Genomic DNA, 21,027 nt, shown 5'->3' on the forward strand with positions numbered 1-21,027 from the left:
AAATTGGCCAAATTAACAATTTCCGATCACTTTAATTTATAGTTGAAACAGTTGACTTGGTGATTTCTTGTGCTCAATCGATAGAATAGAAGTAATACTAGTGAAATAGCTAAGAATTTGGTTGACTGGAATAATGTAATTGGCCTAAAATGGGAGTCAAAGTCGGCAAAATCGCTGATTCGTAAATATCGCTGACACATCAAAATTCGCGAGAGCATAATTTCGTAAATTTTCCATCAAATTTCGTACTTTTTGTTTTATTACCTTCACAAAAAGATTCTCTACCATTTCATAAGAAAAAATAACAATTTTTTTTTTTTAAATTCTTGGACACTGAGGCAGCACTTCAGATTTGGGCCTTGGACCCTGAAGGGGTTAAGAAGCGTAGTGGCATACATAGTGTGATAAGGCATGGCGAGGCTGCCAGTTCGGACCACAAAGCAGCTGAAAAATATGTGCAGGAATTCAAGGAGTACATAGACAGTGAAGGACTGAAACCTGAACAAGTGTTTAATTGTGATGAAACAGGCCTGTTTTGGAAGAAAATGCCAAGCAGGACCTACATTACTCAGGAGGAAAAGGCACTCCCAGGACATAAGCCTATGAAAGACAGGCTTACTCTGTTGATGTGTTCCAATGCTACTGGTGATTGCAAAGTGAAGCCTTTATTAGTGTATCACTCAGAAACTCCCAGACCGTTCAGGCAAAAGAATATCCTTAAGGCTAATTTGTGTGTGCTGTGGAGGGCAAACAATAAGGCATGGGTCACTAGGGACTTTTTCTATGACTGGTTACACCATGCATTTGCCCCCAATGTGAAAGATTACCTAACTGAAAAGAAATTAGACCTTAAGTGCCTCCTGGTGTTAGACAATGCCCCTGGTCATCCTACAGACGTGGCAGAGCGACTTTATGGGGACATGAGCTTCATTAAGGTGAAGTTTTTGCCTCCTAATACCACTCCTCTCCTGCAGCCCATGGACCAGCAGGTTATTGCAAACTTCAAAAAACTGTACACAAAAGCTCTGTTTGAAAGGTGTTTTGTAGTGACCTCAGAAACTCAACTGACTCTAAGAGAGTTTTGGAGAGAGCACTTTAATATCCTCAATTGTGTAAACCTTATAGGTAAGGCTTGGGAGGGAGTGACTAAGAGGACCTTGAACTCTGCTTGGAAGAAACTGTGGCCAGAATGTGTAGACCAAAGGGATTTTGAAGGGTTTCAGGCTAACCATGAGAGAAGTATGCCAGTTGAGGAATCCATTGTGGCATTGGGAAAGTCCTTGGGGTTGGAGGTTAGTGGGGATGATGTGGAAGAGTTGGTGGAGGAGGTCAATGAAGAACTAACCACTGATGAACTGCTAGATCAACTTCAACAGCAAGAGGCCAGACCTGAGGAAACTGGTTCGGAGGAGGGGAGAGAGAAATTGAAGAAGTTGCCTACTACAAAGATAAAGGAAATTTGTGCAATGTGGCTGAAAGTGCAAACCTTTATGGATGAAAATCACCCTCACACAGCTATTGCAAGCCGTGCTGGTGACTATTACACTGACAATGTTGTGAAACACTTTAGGGAAGTCATAAAGGAACGAGAGGTACAGGCCACTATGGACAGATGTGTTGTGCGACAGAAGTCCAGTGACTCTGAAGCTGGTCCTAGTGGCATTAAAAGAAGAAGGGAAGTAACCCCAGAAAAGGACTTGACACCTCAAGTCTTAATGGAAGGGCATTCCCCTTCTAAACATTAAGACTCTCCTCCTCCCATCCCATCAATCATCACCAGATCTTCAATAAAGGTAAGTGTCATGTAATTGTGCATGGCTTTTTCATTTTGTGTGTATTAAAATTAATATTTCATGTGGTAAAAATGTTTTTTTTTTCATACTTTGGGGTGTCTTGCACGGATTAATTTGATTTTCATTATTTCTTATGGGGAAAATTCATTCGCATAACAATGAGCTCTCATGAACGGATTAATATCGTTATGCGGGGGTCCACTGTACAAGAAACCGCCCATTCACTTATTTCAACTACCCAATAAAGTGCTCAGAAATTGGCAATTTGGCCAATTTCACACAAATTTCAACAGATGCCAATTTCAAAATAGGGTCCAGAATAAACAATGCAGACATTCCTGGCACTAAAATAACATTTTCTCTGTTAATTAGTCACGGCTACAGGCCCCTCTTATACTATTACTCTTGCTTAGCATTTGGAATTTTTATTCACAAAAAAAAAAAAAATAGAAGATTTACTGTTATGCAGACTGATGCATTATTGTAATAATTGTAAAAATAATGTCAACCCATTCTTGACTACGTATTGGAATTTGGACTGGCAGGTGGACAGGTATTGGACGGTGACATCATTTGTTTACTCTTGAGCTTCGCTAAAGAATAGAACATCTTCACTACTGTGAGAGCATTTTCAAGGTACTTTTTGTCATGAAAGCAATCAAAATCATATTTATTTCTGTAATATATCTTTCATTCTATCAAATGAGACCGAAAAAATGAGACTATAACCATAAAAACCATACAAAAATATACCGCTAAGCGGCCGCTAATGGCTGAGAAGTGAACTCCGCTATTAACCCTTTGAGGGTCGACAGGCCCTCTCCGAAACTCGTTCTCAGGGTCGGCCAAATTTAAAAAAAAAAAAATTATTTTCTCTTATGAAAAGATAGAGAATCTTTTCCCGATCATAAAGACACCAAAAGTTTGAAATTTGATAGAAAACTTACGGAATTATGCTCTCGCAAAGTTAGCGGTCTCGGTGATGTTTACGCATCGGCGATTTTGCCCACTTTGAGCCCCATTTTCGGCCAATTTCACTGTACTAGTCGACAAAAAACATGAATATTTCGCTAGAACTCCATTTTTTCTATCGAATGGGTGCAAGAAACCACCCATTTATAAATTCAACTATCCAGTACAGTGGTCAGAATTTAGCAATTTTGCCAATTTCACACAAATTTCAAAAGATGCCAATTTCCGAATAGGGTCCAGAATAAACAAGAAAGACATTCCTGGCACTAAAATGACATTTCCTCTAGTCATTAGTCACGTCTCAAGGGCCTTCTTATATTCTTTTGCTTTCCACTTTGAATTTTTATTCTCACAAAAAATATAAGATTTACTGTTATGCAGACTACTGCATTAGTGTAAAAAATGGTATAAATATTATTGGTGCACTTGTAAAAGAATATTAGACTCACCAGTTGATGTGTATTGCACGCTTGGCATGATTTGTTTACTTTTGAACTTTGGTAAAAATCGAACATTTCTGCTACTTTGAGCTCAATTTCAAGGCACCTTTCATTGTAAAACCAGTCAAAATCATCTCAATTTCTGTAATATGTCTTCCATTCTATAAAATGAGACCAAGAAAACTAGAATACAACAATAAATACCATACGAAAATACACTGCAAAGTCGCTGATTTATTAAAAAAAAATGGTCAAAGTTTTTTTTCCTCATTATGCACTGTGTGCTGCAGGATTTTTTTTAGACTGTGCACACTGACCACATAGACCCATTCTTTCATATGAAGGCCTACCAGCTTTCTCCCACTAGATTTGAGGCCGCTAGAATTTATGAGTACTAGTACGTCAAAAACCCCTATGCGTAAAACGTACTAGTACGACCAAAACCCTCAAAGGGTTAATGGTCTGATTTCTTTCATTTTTGGTGTACGTTAAAAAGTATCTTTCCATCATACATTGCCCAAGTTTCAATAAGATAACCCAACAAAAACTGAGAAAATAATATAATAATAATAATATCTTTATTTACTACACATACATGTACAAGGTATACAGGCCTAGCTGACATCAGTGACATACTACTATATAGAAAGCCACTTGTTATAAAGAGTATTTCAAGAAAATTAGGTCAGTGTCCCAGGATAACAGCCACACCAGTCGGCTAACACCCAGGTACCCATTTACTGATGAGTAAACATAGACAACAGGTGTAAAGAAACACGCCTAATGTTTCTACCCTGGCTGGGAATCGAATATTTACCAAAAATCATATATGGCTAACCCAAGCCAGGTACTAGAAATAAGCCACGTTAACTTTTTTGGGTTATCCTAGGTTCTCTACACATATGCTGCTATGTGTGATAATTTATATAGAGAAAATAACTTGTTTCAGGTTTATGGTGTAGTACAAGTGTATATCACAGTTAGCCCTGTGCTACACTCCGTTTTCTCTAATATAAACCCCATGACAGGGTTAGGAGAATATTTGTATACCATATCCTCTTCATACCTCTGTCGAACTGCTCGGTGTTATGCCAAATATTATTTATTCTGGAGTAATATTTAACATGTTTTATGTTATTTATATTGTTTATTATGTCATATTAGATCAACTGTGATAGGCAAATAAGCTGTAGTGTTGATATTAGCGTAATAATAAAGCATATTCTCCTGCATCATGAGACTGAGCTCATGGCAACCGACAGTGGCTTCAAAGCCACCTTATCTTTAATGGACAATGTACTGTGTAGGTGCTTTACACAATGAGAAGCATTTCTTTTATTCATTGGAACCATGGCTAGGGGTAAAAGTAAAGAAATTGGAATGACTTATGCAGCAAGTAGTGCCACCAAACAATACCAGCAGGTTGGTGTGGCGACCCTGGAAATTTGAAATTATGCTAGCCAAAATTAGTGTTGAATAACTGAAGGAACTGAATAACTGATTGCCGGATTTGTGATGGCGGGCCTGTATTAGCAGTAGCAAAAATGTTTGATTCTTTGCAGTGTTAAAGAGTAAACACATGATGTCACTGTCCAATACCTGTCCGAACAGCCATTCCAATATGCAGTCATGAATGGGTTTACATTATTTATACTGTAGTTTAACAGCAAATAATGAACAAACAAAACACTCACCACACAGTGGTGGGAGGGCTGGCTGCCAGTTACGGGGTACTCGCAGTGGTTGAGGAAGTGGTGGAGGCAGTGGTATTTAATAACATACATGTTATTAAACCATAACATGTATGTATTTAGTACGATTTACGACATTTTCATGTATTTTATGATTGTTCATGGTTCAACAAGTTAAGGAAGCAGTATTGCATTATATTTCCCTACAATATATTGGGGCACCAAACATTCACAATTTTTCAACATTCGCGAAGCTCTTGATCCCCTAACCCTCGCGAATGTTGAGGGAGACCTGTACTTGGGGTTGGAATTTTTCAGCTTCGTCATGCCTTATCACACTGTGAATACCACTAAGATTCTTAAATCTCTCAGACCAACCTTTGCTGGCCTTTAATTCACCAGTATGAGCACTAGTTCCTGGCATTTCTTCCTGTTCATCTGGGTGTTAGTCGACTGGTGTGGGTCGCATCCTGGGGGACAAGGTTAACCCGTAAACGGTCCAAACGTATATATACGTTTTTTCAACATCTGAAAGTATGTAAAAAAAGTAGATCTTTTTGTTTTTTTACATTTGAAAATGTGTAAAAAAACTTTGATCTACTTTTTTTTTTTGTTATATTTGAAAATATGTAAAAACAACGTAGATTTACTTTTGTAGCACTACACATGTGAACGTAGATCTGCTTGGACCACTTACGGGTTAAGGACCCCAATGGAAATAAGTTAAGACAGTTCTCGATGACACACTGACTTTCTTGGGTTATCCTGGGTGGATAACAGCAGCACCAGCAGCAGCTGACTGTGGTACAGCAGCAGCTGATGGTGATACAGCAGCAGCTGATGGTGGTGCAGCAGCAGCTGACAGTGGTGCAGCAATAGAAGCAGCTGATGGTGTTACAGCAGCAGCTGACGGTGGTGCAGCAACAGCTGACCGTGGTACTATAGTATTTCTCACCTTTTTTACTACAGAGTTGGCACTAGAAGCTTTTTTTGGGCCCTTGATGGCTTATTTAGCAGTTACAAGCACTAAAAACAATGGAATAATACAAAATATATCGCATGTATGTGTGAAACTGTCCGCCCTGGCTTGTAAAGAATGGCACACTAGCTGAAGGCAGGGCAGCTGAGGCACTCAGACTGGATGAACAGGCGGACGCGTTCGGGACGAATGTCCTCATCTGAGTTTTCATCATTGGTCGAGCCAATATCTTTACGGAAAAATGCATCGTTGCCTGATTTTGCTGTTAGTCGATGCCATCATTGGTAGAGGGTCCACTGTACTTCGATAACACCATAGCAAACAATTATTTCACCAAGATCAGGCCTACACCAGTGGAAGGAGACAACTGTGGCTGAGATGTATCTGTTCCTTGCCACAATAATGCTTATGCCACATGTGTATTAGCACACTGTCACATCATACTGGTCGACAGACCGCCTGATTTTAACCCCAGCTTTCAGTGATATAATACCAGTGAATTGATTTCTGCTACTGTTATGTATGCTACACTTTTCAGACAAAACAAGGCCTGACAGAAACAACAGGTTATATAAGATTAGAAATGTGTTTATGTATCTGAAACAAAAGTTCTCTATGTATTTTTATCCCTTCAGGAAGTTTGTTATTGACGAGTTTTTGATTCTGTTCAAAGGTAGACTGTTGTTGAAGCAGTATATACCAAACAAGAGGAAATGCTTTGGTATAAAGTTGTTTGTGCCTTGACTGCTACAGCAGTCTTGTGCTGGATATAATTGTGTACACTGGAACTAATACATTGCAAGATATGTACCAGGAAGTTATTGGGTATCTCTGGTGATGTGGTTAGAACAATGATGGAACCCTATCTGGTACATAAGCCCTTTACTCAGTGATTTCTTGTGAATGAACATGAAAAACGTGTGTAGCACAATGCATGCAAATCGTAAGCATATGCCAGGTTCGTTGCAGGCACTCAGAGAGGTGAGGTGCAGGTGTTTGCTGCCAATAACATCATGGCATTTCGGCAGCATGACAAACGAGATGTCACATTGTTGACATCAATTTGCCAAAACAAAATGAGACAGTGACAAGCAGAATAGAGGCACCAATGAACCCATTCTACAACCTGCAGCTGTGATGGACTCTACTCTCAATATGTTCTCAGTGGACAAATATGACACGCAAATTGGGTCTGCTGACTGTGTTCGCAAGAGTTATGAGTGGTACATGCAACTGCTTTTCCATCTTGTGGACATTTCCATGCTCAATGCTTATATGTATAAGATGAGGACCAGAAACAAACCACCATATGGCAAATTTTGTCTATCATCACACAAATAATATTCAAGCACAAAGTAACACCTGCAATAGAAAACCACCCATGAAATTATCACCAAATACCCTCTTGTGTGAGGCATAGTGATCACTACCTAATACAACTGACTCGTACTAAGAAATTTGCTCAGAAGAGGTGTTTTGTCTGTGCACGTACAACAAAACACCCACAAAAACAAAGACACACTAGTTTTATGTGTGAGGAGTGTAAAACACCACTGTGCATAACACCATGTTTCAAAGAGTTCCACAAACTGCAGCACTTCTATTAACGTGTCCAGTGACTCTATATGTATACAGTGGACCCTCCTTTTTTGCTGGGCTCTGTTTTCGCTCATTTCAGTTTTGGCCGATTTTTTCTGTAAAAATATTGGCTCAGTTTTCATCGCGTTCCTCTGTTCTCATCGGCAGTACAGTAAAAATATTGGTGGCTCAAGTTGCTGTTGCTCTTCTCTGTTCTCGTCAGTGGTACGGCACAGGTCTGAGTGTGCCACTCACACAACCTCCCACACACGCATTCTGAGGCAGTGTTGCTTTGTTTATGGTTGACTGAACATTACTCTGTGAGCTGATACGAATTATTTCGTAATACACCTACCATCTGACTTATGACCTGCTCGACTTACGACCGTGTTTTTTATGCCAAATTTCTGGGAAATAAACAACTATTTGTGTTGTACACAGTGTTTATCCTAAACCTTACAGTATAAAATACAGTACTAACAGCATAAAAAGTAAAGTAAAACATGAAATACCAAAATAAAACAATAAAATAAAGTCATTACAAAAATGTTTTGTTGATATTCAGTAGTAAAGTTCGACTTACGACCGGTTGCTCGGAACCGAACTCGGTCGTAAGTCGGATGGTAGGTGTAATTCATTGTCTCTTGCACTTGTTTATTCTGTGTGACTGCTAAATAAGCCACATGGGCCCAAACAAAACTGCTAGTCCCAGTCTTTTAGTAAAGGTGAGAAACACAATAGAATTCAAGAAATCATTGATAAATATGAACGTGGCTTACGTGTGATTGACATTGTGAAGATATACAGCAAGCCTGCATCAATCATCAGTTCCATCGTAGCGAAGAAAAAGAAAATCAAGGAAGCTGATGTTGCGAAAGGGGTAAAAGTGATAAAACAGAGATCACAAACCCTGGAAGATGTTGAGAAATTGTTGTTGGTGTGGATCAACAAGAAACAATTAGCCGGAGATGGTGCTGTGCAGTCGATAATTTGCGAAAAGGCAAGGCAGTTGCATGCCGATCTCAAAAAGAAAATGCCTCGAGCGAGTGTTGATGTTAGTGAATTTAAGGTCAGCAAAGGCTGGTTTGAAAAATTCAAGAAGTGTAGTGGCATACACAGGGTTGTAATGCATGATGAGGCAGCAAGCTCAGATAAACATGGGGCTGAAAAATCTGTGTATGAATTCAAGGAGTACATAGAGGCTGAAGGATTCATCCCCCAACAAGTGTTCAACTGTGACGAAACAGGCTTTTGGAAGAAAATGCCAAAGAGGGCATACATCATGCAGGAGGAAAATGGACTGCCAACACACAAGCCTATGAAAGACAGGCTAACTCTCAAGTTCTGTGGTAATGTTTTAATGCCACTAGGACCAACTTTAGTCACTGGACCCCTGTTGCTCAAAAGAATGTTCCAGAGAGGTCTGTATCTGGCATTTCTTTAAAATTTCCCTAAAATGGGACACAATATTGTTACTGTACATGTTGCCAACACGTCCTGCAACACCTTTGTCAGGGTGATGTTCATCCATAAATGTTTGCACCTTTGTCCACATTGTACAAATCTCCTTAATCTTTGAAGGCACCTTCCTCTAGCTCTCTTCCTCCTCCTCTGAAGCAATTTCCTGAGCTGTGGTCTGTTGCTATTGCAGATGAAGTTCTTGCAGCTCTGTAGTGGTTAGCTCTTCATCGTGGTCCTCCATCAACTCTTCCACATCCTCGAAACTCGCATCCAACCCCATGGAATTCCCCAATGCCACAATACTTTCCACAACTGGCATAGGCTCCTCAGGGTCAGTGCCAAACCCTTCAAAAACCCTCTCTTGTATACATTGTGGCCACAATTTTCTCCAAGCAGAGTTTGAAGACCTGGAAGTCACTCCCTCCCAATTCTTACCTATAAGGTTTATGAAATGGAGGATACTGAAGTGATCTTTCCAGAACTCTCTTAGGGTCAATTCAGTGTCTGAGGTCACTTGAAAGAACTTTTCAAACACTGCTTTGGTGTAGTTTTTTTGAAATTTGAAATGACCTGCTGGTCCATGGGCTGGAGGAGAGGAGTGGTATTAGGGGGAAAGAAATTCATTTTGATGAAACGAAACTCCTGCACCATTTCCTCTTCCAAGTCTAGAGGATGAGCAGGAGCACTGTCCATTACCAGGAGGCATTTGAGTTCTAATTTACTTTCCAGGAGGTATTTCTTCACACTGGGGCCAAATACATCATTAAACCAATCAAGGAAAATGTTTCCTGTGACCCATGCCTTATGTTTGCCTTCCACATCACACACAATTTAATCTTGACGACACTGTTTTTCTTGAACACACTGGGATTTTCAGAGTGACACACCAGTAAAGGCTTCCTGGATACCTGGAGGTTACTTGGAGGTTATTCCGGGGATCAACGCCCCCGCGGCCCGGTCCATGACCAGGCCTCCCGATGGATCAGGGCCTGATCAACTAGGCTGTTACTGCTGGCCGCACGCAGTCCAACGTACGAGCCACAGCCCGGCTGATCCGGCACTGACTTTAGGTATCTGTCCAGCTCTCTCTTGAAGGCAGCCAGGGGTTTATTGGCAATTCCCCTAATGCTTGATGGGAGGCTGTTGAACAGTTTTGGGCCCCGGACACTTATGGTGTTTTCCCTTAGTGTACCAATGGTGCCCCTACTTTTTATTGGGGGCATTTTGCATCGCCTGCCCAGTCTTTTACTATTGTAGGGAGTGATTTCTGTGTGCAGATTTGGGACCATTCCTTCCAAGATTTTCCAAGTGTAGATTATGATATATCTCTCCCTCCTGCGTTCCAACGAGTACAAGTCAAGTGCTTCCAAGCGTTCCCAGTAGTTAAGGTGCTTGACAGAACTTATACATGCAGTAAAGGATCTCTGTACACTCTCTAGATCTGCGATTTCACCTGCTTTGAATGGAGATGTTAATGTACAGCAGTATTCCAGCCTATAGAGAAAAAGTGATTTGAAAAGGATCATCATGGGCTTGGCATCTCTCATTTTGAAAGTTCTCATTATCCATCCTATCATATTCTTTGCATGTGCGATCGTGGCATTGTTGTGATCTTTGAAAGTGAGATCCTCAGACATTACTACTCCCAGGTCCCTTACATTATTTTTCCGCTCTATTGTATGGCCGGAGTCAGTAGTATACTCTGTTCTAGTTATTATCTCCTCCAGTTTTCCATAACGAAGTAGTTGGAATTTGTCCTCATTGAACATCATATTGTTTACCGTTGCCCACTGGAAAACTTTGTTTATATCTTCTTGGAGGTTAACCGTGTCCTCAGCAGATGACAGCCTCATGCAGATCCTAGTATCATCCGCAAAGGATGATACGGTGCTGTGGTGTATATCTCTGTTTATGTCTGATATGAGGATAAGGAATAAGATGGGGGCGAGTACTGTGCCTTGTGGAACAGAGCTCTTCACTATGGCAGCCTCCAATTTAACTCTGTTGACCACTACTCTTTGTGTTCGATTTGTTAGGAAGTTGAAGATCCATCTCCCCACTTTCCCAGTTATTCCTTTAGCACGTATTTTATGGGCTATTACGCCATGATCGCATTTGTCAAATGCTTTTGCAAAGTCTGTGTATATTACATCTGCATTCTGATTTTCTTCCAGTGCATCCAAGGCCATGTCATAGTGATCCAGTAGTTGTGAGAGGCAGGAGCGACCTGCCCTGAACCCATGTTGCCTTGGACTGTGCAGATTTTGGGAATCCAGGTGATTTGCAATCCTGCTTCTTAGCACTCTTTCGAAGATTTTTATGATGTGGGACGTCAGAGCTATTGGTCTATAGTTCTTTGCTAATGCTTTGCTGCCACCTTTATGGAGTGGGGCTATATCCGTTGTTTTAAGTGACTGTGGAATTTCACCCATGTCCAAGCTCCTCCTCCATAGTGTACTTAGGGCACATGAGAGGGGTTTCTTGCAGTTCTTAATGAAAACAGAGTTCCACGAGTCTGGGCCCGGGGCTGAGTGCATAGGCATGTTGTCAATGGCTTTTTCGAAATCTATCGGAGTTAGGGTAATGTCGGAAATCTGGCATACATTTATGGAGTTTTGAGGCTCATTCATGAAGAAATCATTTGGGTCGTCGATCCTCAGACCGATTAGTGGTTCACTAAACACAGAGTCGTACTGGGATTTCAATATTTCACTCATTTCCTTGTTGTCATCTGTGTAAGTCCCATCCTGTCTGAGTAAGGGCCCGATACTAGATGTGGTATTTGCCTTGTTTTTGGCATATGAAAAGAAATATTTTGAATTTCTTTCAATTTCACTAATAGCTTTAAGCTCCTCCTGCCTCTCCTGGTTCCTGTAAGAGTCATTTAGCTTAAGTTCGATAGTTTCCACTTCCCTGGTCAGCGCCTCCTTTCGTGTATCAGATATTCTAGCACTCCTGAGGAGCTCAGTGACTCTTCGTCGTCTTCTGTAGAGGGAGCGTCTTTTTCTCTCCAGTTTACTCCTGCTCTTCTTCTTTCTTAGGGGAATATGCCTAGAACATGCTTCGGCTACCAGGAAGTTGATCCTTTCAAGGCACTGGTTTGGATCCATGTCATTTAAGACATCTTCCCAACATGTTTCATTTAGGACATGGTTTACCTGGTCCCAGTTGATGTTCTTGTTGTTGAAATTGTATTTTGTGAAGACACCTTCACAGGTACAAGCATTCTGCTGTTCAGGACCCCTATGCATGTACGTCTGGACTTCGATTAGATTGTGATCGGAATTAGTTGTTTTTGATATTCTTATGTCTCTTATCAGGTCCTCATTATTTGTGAAGATAAGGTCAAGTGTGTTTTCTAGTCTTGTTGGCTCCACTATCTGCTGGCTTAAGGTGTGTTTTTCGCAGAGACTTAGTAGCTCATGTGTGTGTGACCTTTCATCTGCGCTACCTCCGGGGATTGTTTCAGCTATAACATTATTTGCTACATTCTTCCATTTTGTATGCCTTAGGTTGAAATCACCAAGCAGTAAGATGTTTGGAGATGGAGCTGGAAGGTTTTCCAAACAGTAATCGATTTTCAGTAGCTGTTCCTTGAACTGTTGTGAGGTTGCATCTGGTGGCTTGTATACAACCACAATGACTAGGTTTTGGTTCTCGATCTTTATTGATAGAACTTCAACTACCTCATTTGTGGTGTTCAGCAACTCCGTGCAGATAAGGGACTCTTTGACATACAGGCCAACCCCCCCTTGTTGCCTGTTTTTTTTTTCTGTCGCATCTAAAAAGGTTGTAACCACTTATCCATATTTCACTGTCAAAGTGATCTTTTGTGTGAGTCTCTGTGAAGGCTGCAAACATTGCATTAGACTCCACTAGACGTCCACTGATAAAAGGTATTTTGTTGTTGGTGGATGGCTTAAGGCCCTGTATATTAGCAAATATGAACGAGGTTGTATTCTGTGTTTGTTGGGGGGATTTTGTTATTGGCATCAGTAGTTGTAATTCTGGAGGGCCATGGGTGGCCACTGGCTGCACCTCCAGTCCAACAAGGCTCCAAGGTGGTGGACTATTTTTGTTATTTCCTTCCATTTTCTTTTTTCGTTTCCTGCCACTAAGAAATCACCTGGAGTTGGGTTGAAATTCCCACTAACATTACTACAAAACATGAGAGTTAGCCCGTCTTTCATAGACTTGTGTCCAGGGAGTGCCTTTTCCTCCTGAGTAATGTAGGTCCTCCTTGGCATTTTCTTCCAAAAGAGGTCTCTTTCGTCACAATTGAACACTTGTTGGGGTTTGAATTTTTCAGCCTCTATGTACCCATTCAATTCCTGAGCATTTTTCAGCCTCTTTTTTGTCAGAACTGGCAGCCTCACCATGCTTTATCACACTGTGTATGTCACGATGATTCATAAATCTCCCAAACCAGCCTTTGCTGGCCTTAAATTCACCAATATTAGCACTAGTTCCAGGCATTTTCTTTACACGATCATCATGCAACTGCCTTGCCTTTTCACAAATTACTGACTGCATAACACTATCGCCTGATAATTGTTTCTCATTGATCCGCACCAACAACAAAGTCTCCACACCTTCCAGTATTTGCAATCTCTGTTTTGTAAGCATATCTGCACCTTTCACAACAGCTTCCTTGATTTCCTTTCTCTTGGCCACGATAGAAGTGATGGATGTATGGGGTATGTTATACAACCTAGCCAGCTCAGCGACACATACTCCACTTTCACATTTTGCAATGATGTCTTTCTTGAATTCTATAGTGTCTCTCACCCTCTTTACCAAAGGGCTGGCACTAGAAGCTTTCTTTGGGCCCATGGTGGCTTATTCAGCAGTTACAAGCACTAAAAAGAATGGAACAATACAAAATGTATCGTATGAACGCGTGGGATCGTCCTCACTGGCTGATAAACAATGGCACACTGGCTGTAAATGGTGTGTCAGACAACTCTGACTGTGCGGACATGTTCGGGACGAATGACTAATACCGAGTTCAATGACGATCACCGAGCCAATATTTTGATGAAAGACGTTACTTATTCCAAATATTACGAAATCCAACGACGTCGTAATCCGGGGGTCCACTGCAGTTTTACATACAGAAAACAATGAGAAATATGAAATGCTAATTTTAATGGATAAATGAACATTTAAATCAGTTCTACCTTCATTGAAGACTCTTGTTGGCATATGGAAGAAAGCAAGGGAGAGGGAGGAGAGTTTATTGTTTAGAAGGGGAATCCCCTTCCATAAGGACTTCAGGTATCAAGTCCCTACCTGGAGTTACTTCCCTTCTTTGTCTTTTACTGGCACTAGGACCAGCCTGAGAGTCACTGTATCCCTGTCGCACAAAAAATCTGTCCAGAGAGGTCTGTTTCTGGCGTCTCTAAGATTTGCCTAAAATGGGACACAGCATTTTCATTGAATAAATATGTTGCAGACACTGCTTACAACAGCTTTGTTAGGGTTATATTTCTCCACAAAATTTTGCACCTCACTTCACTTTGCACAAATGTCCTTAATCGCTGAAGAAGGCACATTCTTTACGAGATCCGCATGCGACTGCCTTGCTTTTCGCAAATTATCGCCTCCACAACACTATCTCCCGATAACTGTTTTTTGTTGACCCACACCAACAACAACTTCTCAACATCTTCAGTTATTTGCAATCTCTGTTTCATTAGCACACTTACCCCTTTTGCAGCATCAGATTCCTTGATTTCTCTTTTTTTCGCCAGGATGAAACTGATCTTTCTTGAATTCTATCGTGTTTCTCACCTTCTTTATCAAAGGGCTGGAACTCAGAACTTTCTTTGGCCCCATAGTGGCTTATTTAGCAGTCACACTCAACAAACAAGCACAAAAAACATATGAAATGTTTCGTATGAACGCACAGGGTATTGTTCACTCGACAAGAAACAAAGCCAGACTGACTCAGAATGCGTGCGTGGGATGCGCTGAGCGGGCGTGCGGACACATTCGGTACGGCGGACAAAAACCAAGGTGATGAGCAAAAGCTTGTACAATATTTTGACGAAAAATTCGTCGAAAACCAGGGCAAACAAAAACCAAGGTTACACTGTATTGGTTAGCTGAGAATTGTTCTGACTATAGTACAATATAGTACTATTCTGACTTTCCTCCATGCAGTGCAGCCCAACACAAACTGTCATGAGGGACAAACCAACAAATTCATTTTTAACAATAAAGATATTAACTGGGAGTAAATAAATCATGACCTTACTGATATATGTTGGGAAGATAACATAAATAATTAAAAAAAAAAAAATGCCTTAAAAGGATGGACTAAATGGTACTAGAAGTCCACTCTAGATTTATACCATTAGAAAATAAAGCATGCAGGTCAGAAAGGAAAAGACACTCCCTACAAAGGCAGAGATAAAAATAATCACATTATTTTGAAAAGTTCCCAAAATTTCTAGAAAAAATAGAAAACATTGACCTAAAATTGAATGCATTATACAAAGCACAAAGAGATGGAGAGACAGCATAAAGCCATCAGTAAAACTGAAAATAGTTGCAGTAAGAATTGTCACACAATCCAATACTAGACAACACCTCCCCACTCTTCAAAGACCTAAATCCACTCACTTTACAAAACATTCACAGACCGGGCTGCAGGGGCGTTGACCCCCAGAACCCTCTCCAGGTATACTACTGTGCAACCTACATTTACAGAACCATAAATTCTAATATTAATCCTGAACTAAAACACTTTCTTGATAGATGCAACAGGACCCATAGACATAATACTAGACACAAAAATCTCTATGACATTCCTCGTGTCCGGCTAAATCTCTTCAAAAACTCGACTCATTGTACATAAAAGGGCCTAAAATCTGGAACTCCCTGCCCGAAATCTCTACAACCGCAGACTCAACCAGCATTTTCAAAACCACCGTTAAAAATTTCCCCAAAACACCCTATCATCAAGTAACTATGTGAAAATTGCACATGCTATTTTTGGTATCATGAACACATCCAAAAGAAATAAATTGTAATAATCTATAATTCTCTATATTTTACACTTACACTCAACCAAGTGACTGTAAACATCAAAATTCCTAATAATTACTGCTTAACTCATCTTAAGTTTGTCTGAAATACTCTTCCAATACAGGAGCTCTTATAGAAACAGTGTATCATGCCGAGATAAAACCATTCCCATTACTAAATTTACTAATGGCAACACCGTTATATGTTTTGATCTACCTCACTATTATCAATCTTATTAATGATAAACTTTTTAATTACCTAACTCTTATATCAATATGTAATAATGAACATTAAAATGTACTGTTCCATAGCCTGTGTCAATACAGAGTAGCCAGTAAGAATTAGGATTAGTCTGCCCGAAATGCCTAGGCATGCTAGTGGCCTTCTTTGTAATTAATATTTTGTAATATGTAAACCACTCATTGTAAGTTTTGCAAGGAAATAAACATTTTCATTTTCAAGTAAGCTAAAATGCTTTTTCTCGTATGGAAAATTCAGACCAAAAACCACATCAATCATGAAACTATCACTGATGATGATAAAAAAAAAAAAAGCCTGAAAACCCAAATTAATTTTTCATGAACAAGATTCCAAACTCTACCAAGATCTCTGGCATAACCTTAACCCCAATGAAACTTTGTAAATGACATCATTATCATCATCATAATGATAATAATAATGATAATAATAATAATCTTTATTTCTACAAATACATGTACGTATGTACAAGGTATACATGCCTAGCTGACATCAATGACATACTACTATATAGAAAGCCACTTGTTATGCAGAGCATTTTGGGCAAATTAGGTCAATTTTGTCCTGGGATATGACCCACACCACTCGATTAACACCCAGGTACCCATTTTACCGATGGGTTAACAGGGACAGCAGTAGTCTTGTGAAAACACGTCCTAATGTTTTCAAGCCATACCAGGGATCAACCCCCGGACCTCAGTGTGTGAGCTGAGTGCACTAGCAATCCAGCTATGGGACACCCATAGCACAGCACAGCATGCCCATGTATTCCATCCCAAATCCAGACTTGCAAAGCAATAGCAAAAATTAAAGTCTGGTAGCTCTGATACTACACATTATCAAAATTCTTAATAAAAAAAGAAAAGAAATAAAATTTGTAAACATATGGAATGAACAGTTACCCACCAACCCATGGCAACATGATTTTAAAGCAGATCGCTCTTGCCTCGCACAATTGCTGGACCATAATGATGTGGTCAGGATGCCTTCATCAATTGCAATCACTGTGTAACTACACAGAGAATAGATAAACTCTCGAAACTCTTCAAAGGTATCAAAGGTAAGTGTAAGAGGAATAACTTGCAAAGCAGGTAGATGGCTATTTAATTTTACTACACTTATGTTCCATGTGGCTAATTCACACATCATAAATTTCACAACGAATTAATAAATTAGAATGGTGCACTACTAATTACCAAGAAGGATGACACCCAAAGAAGAGTACAGTAATTGAATTCACACTAATCAATATCTCCAGCAACTTAACCACAACAATTATTTCTATAATTTAACTGAACCACTGACCAGGAAAACTAGAACATTTCATAATCAAGGTGACCTGACTCACACCTCACTTACTGGACACCTCACTCGTACTTATCACAGTGCTACAATAAATTGTGGAATAGAATGGGAATTACATTCCTGAAAATGGCTTCTAATTAAAAAATGGTGTAGAATGAGCTGAAGAACCTAACTCTTATATCAATATAGGGTTATGTCACTGGGACCCCAACAATGCCAAGCATATTTTTTAAATTTCATGTCATGAAAAATAATGAAATTTTTGACACCTTACATTGTAGATGGCATTGCTACTTTTGATCCTGAAAACAACCAAAATAATCACTATTTTAGTAGTATGTCTTCCTGTCTATAACATGATATCAAATAACAGCCAATGCAACTATAAAAACCATCTGAGAAACCACCAGTCGCTATTTTAAACCATGCACTGAATAGAGCAGGATTTTTTTTTATAATATGCACACTCACAATAGGCTCATTCTCTCATATCTGGGCCAAAATTTACTGTTCAGTTTATCTGAGTGAGCTGAGCTCATGATGTAGAGCTACATGAGGGGATCCTGGTCTCAATGATGTATTTCTATGTGATGGACACTGAAAAGGTTCAAGTACCTTCAGTGTTGCAACCCCCCCCCAAAAAAAAAAAACTCCTGAAATGTAGAGAATATTACTAACGGTCAGTCTTTATGAGAGAAGTACTCACCTGCTGGACTTAGCTTTACAGATGCAACAGCCTGTTGTAGATCTGTACACCTTAGGCTTGTGGAAAGAAAACATATTTATGTTTTGGGCTGAACCTGAAAATAAAAAAAAAAATAACTACAGTATAACCTAGCACTTGTCCATCACTTATATTTTTCATTTGTTTCACATTATAATTTGTTAAGTAAGATATAATTTCACACTGGATACACAATTCTATTATTTTTCTTATATATATAAGCAGTATCATGAAAACATTTTCAAAGTTTAATTACTTCATATTGTATTTTCTCGCCACATACACATATAACAGCTTCTCTTACAATATAGTTTACACTGTTTAAAGCAACACTGATCACTACCATAACAAATTTTTCTGATTGAAAATTCACTTAGATCACATCACTTTAAAGACACAGGACAGAAATCTTTCTAGGATGGCCTTACAAATGCAACACTGAGAATTCTTCCATGACTACCCACCCTATGGTGGGTCTAATCTCATTTGAAACTTAGGACATATTTCAGTGAGGAGCTTTTCCTTCAAGAAACTGAACTTATCCTCCCTTTCACCGAATCCAACATGAATGCATCCCATTTGCCAGGTGCTATGTGACCCCAACAGGATTAGTTTTCCCTGATTTCAAAAGAAAAATCCAATATGAAATAACAAAATATCCTTAAGAGTTTCACGCTATCATCCAATTATACAGTTTGTTCTTTTTGGTTGTTGCAATATACAGTACGTATCACCTTGTCAGTATTTTCGGATATAAATTTATTTCACATTTTATGCTAACACGAGGGCCAGACAAATGGAGGGTAATGGAACAGAATGAGGACGACAGAGGACAGTATGAAAGTGTGATGGAGTCAGCAGGAGGGTAATCGAACAGCCTGGTGTGAGCGAGACAAGATGAGGGTGTGAGGGAGACCGGAGGGTGTGAGGGAGACAGGAGGGTGTGAGGGAGACAGGAGGAGGGTGTGAGGGAGACAGGAGGAGGGTGTGAGGGAGACAGGAGGAGGGTGTGAGGGAGACAGGAGGAGGGTGTGAGGGAGACAGGAGGAGGGTGTGAGGAAGACAGGAGGTGGGTGTGAGGAAGACAGGAGGAGGGTGTGAGCTAGACAGGGGGGTGTAAGGGAGAATGGAGGGTGTGAGCGAGACAGGAGGAAGGTGTGAGCGAGACAGGAGGAAGGTGTGAGCGAGACAGGAGGAAGGTGTGAGCGAGACAGGAGGGTGTGAGCGAAACAGGAGGGTGTGAGGGAGACAGGTGTGAGGGAGGCAGGAGGAGGGTGTGAGGGAGGCAGGAGGAGGGTGTGAGGGAGGCAGGAGGAGGGTGTGAGGGAGGCAGGAGGAGGGTGTGAGGGAGGCAGGAGGAGGGTGTGAGGGAGGCAGGAGGAGGGTGTGAGGGAGGCAGGAGGAGGGTGTGAGGGAGGCAGGAGGAGGGTGTGAGGGAGACAGGAGGAGGGTGTGAGGGAGGCAGGAGGAGGGTGTGAGGGAGACAGGAGGAGGGTGTGAGGGAGACAGGAGGAGGGTGTGAGGGAGACAGGAGGAGGGTGTGAGGGAGACAGGAGGAGGGTGTGAGGGAGACAGGAGGAGGGTGTGAGGGAGACAGGAGGGTGTGAGGGAGACAGGAGGGTGTGAGGGGCTCAGGAGGAGGGTGTGAGGAAGACGGCAGGATGGTGTAAGCAAGACAGCAGGAGGGTGTGAGGAAGACAGCACAAAGGTGTGAGGGAGACAGCAGGAGGGTGTGAGGGAGACAGCAGGAGGGTGTGAGGGAGACAGCAGGAGGGTGTGAGGGAGACAGCAGGAGGGTGTGAGCAAAGCAGCAGGAGGGTGTGAGGAAGACAGTAGGAGGGTGTGAGGAAGACAGCAGAAAGGTGTGAGGGAGACAGGAGTGTGTGAGGGAGACAGGAGGGTGTGAGGGAGACAGCAAGAGGGTGTGAGGGAGACAGCAGGAGTTGAGGGAGACTGGAGGATGTGAGGAAGACAGCAGGAGGATGTGCGGAAGTCAGCAGGAGGGTGTGAGGGAGACAGGAGGGTGTGAGGGGCTCAGGAGGAGGGTGTGAGGAAGACGGCAGGATGGTGTAAGCAAGACAGCAGGAGGGTGTGAGGAAGACAGCACAAAGGTGTGAGGGAGACAGCAGGAGGGTGTGAGGGAGACAGCAGGAGGGTGTGAGGGAGACAGCAGGAGGGTGTGAGCAAAGCAGCAGGAGGGTGTGAGGAAGACAGTAGGAGGGTGTGAGGAAGACAGCAGAAAGGTGTGAGGGAGACAGGAGTGTGAGGGAGACAGGAGTGTGTGAGGGAGACAGGAGGGTGTGAGGGAGACAGCAGGAGTTGAGGGAGACAGGAGGATGTGAGGAAGACAGCAGGAGGATGTGCGGAAGTCAGCAGGAGGGTGTGAGGGAGACAGCAGGAGGGTGTGAGGGAGACAGCAGGAGGGTGTGAGGGAGACAGCAGGAGGGTGTGAGGGAGGCAGCATTAGGGAATGAGGAAGACAGCAGGAGGATGTGAGGAAGACAGCAGGAGGGTGTGAGGGAGACAGCAGGAGAGTGTGAGGGAGACAGCAGTAGGATGTGAGGGAGACAGCAGGAGGGTGTGGGGAAGACAGCAGGAGGGTGAGGGAGGCTGCAGGAGGGTGTGAGGGAGACAGCAGTAGGATGTGACGACGACAGCAGGAGGGTATGAGGAAGACAGCAAGAGGGTGTGAGGAAGACAGCAGGAGGGTGAGGAAGACAGCAGGAGGGTGTGAGGGAGACAGCAGGAGGGTGTGAGGGAGACAGCAGGAGGGTGTGAGGAAGACAGCAGGAGG

At 41.6% G+C, this 21,027-nt stretch overlaps 1 protein-coding gene across 1 annotated transcript in view; it reads right to left on the minus strand.

The window, feature by feature from the left end:
• LOC128686374 (SIN3-HDAC complex-associated factor) overlaps positions 1 to 21,027 on the minus strand; it is a 129,440-nt gene that overhangs the window by 19,308 nt on the left and 89,105 nt on the right. The window contains exon 2 of the mRNA XM_070080289.1: positions 18,216 to 18,309. Coding sequence (XP_069936390.1) covers positions 18,216 to 18,289 — 74 coding nt within the window. The 5' untranslated portion in view covers positions 18,290 to 18,309. The remainder of the gene's footprint in view (positions 1 to 18,215; positions 18,310 to 21,027) is intronic.

Source organism: Cherax quadricarinatus, unplaced genomic scaffold, assembly GCF_038502225.1.
Source record: "Cherax quadricarinatus isolate ZL_2023a unplaced genomic scaffold, ASM3850222v1 Contig283, whole genome shotgun sequence".
In the NCBI taxonomy this organism is placed as follows: Eukaryota; Metazoa; Arthropoda; class Malacostraca; order Decapoda; family Parastacidae; genus Cherax; species Cherax quadricarinatus.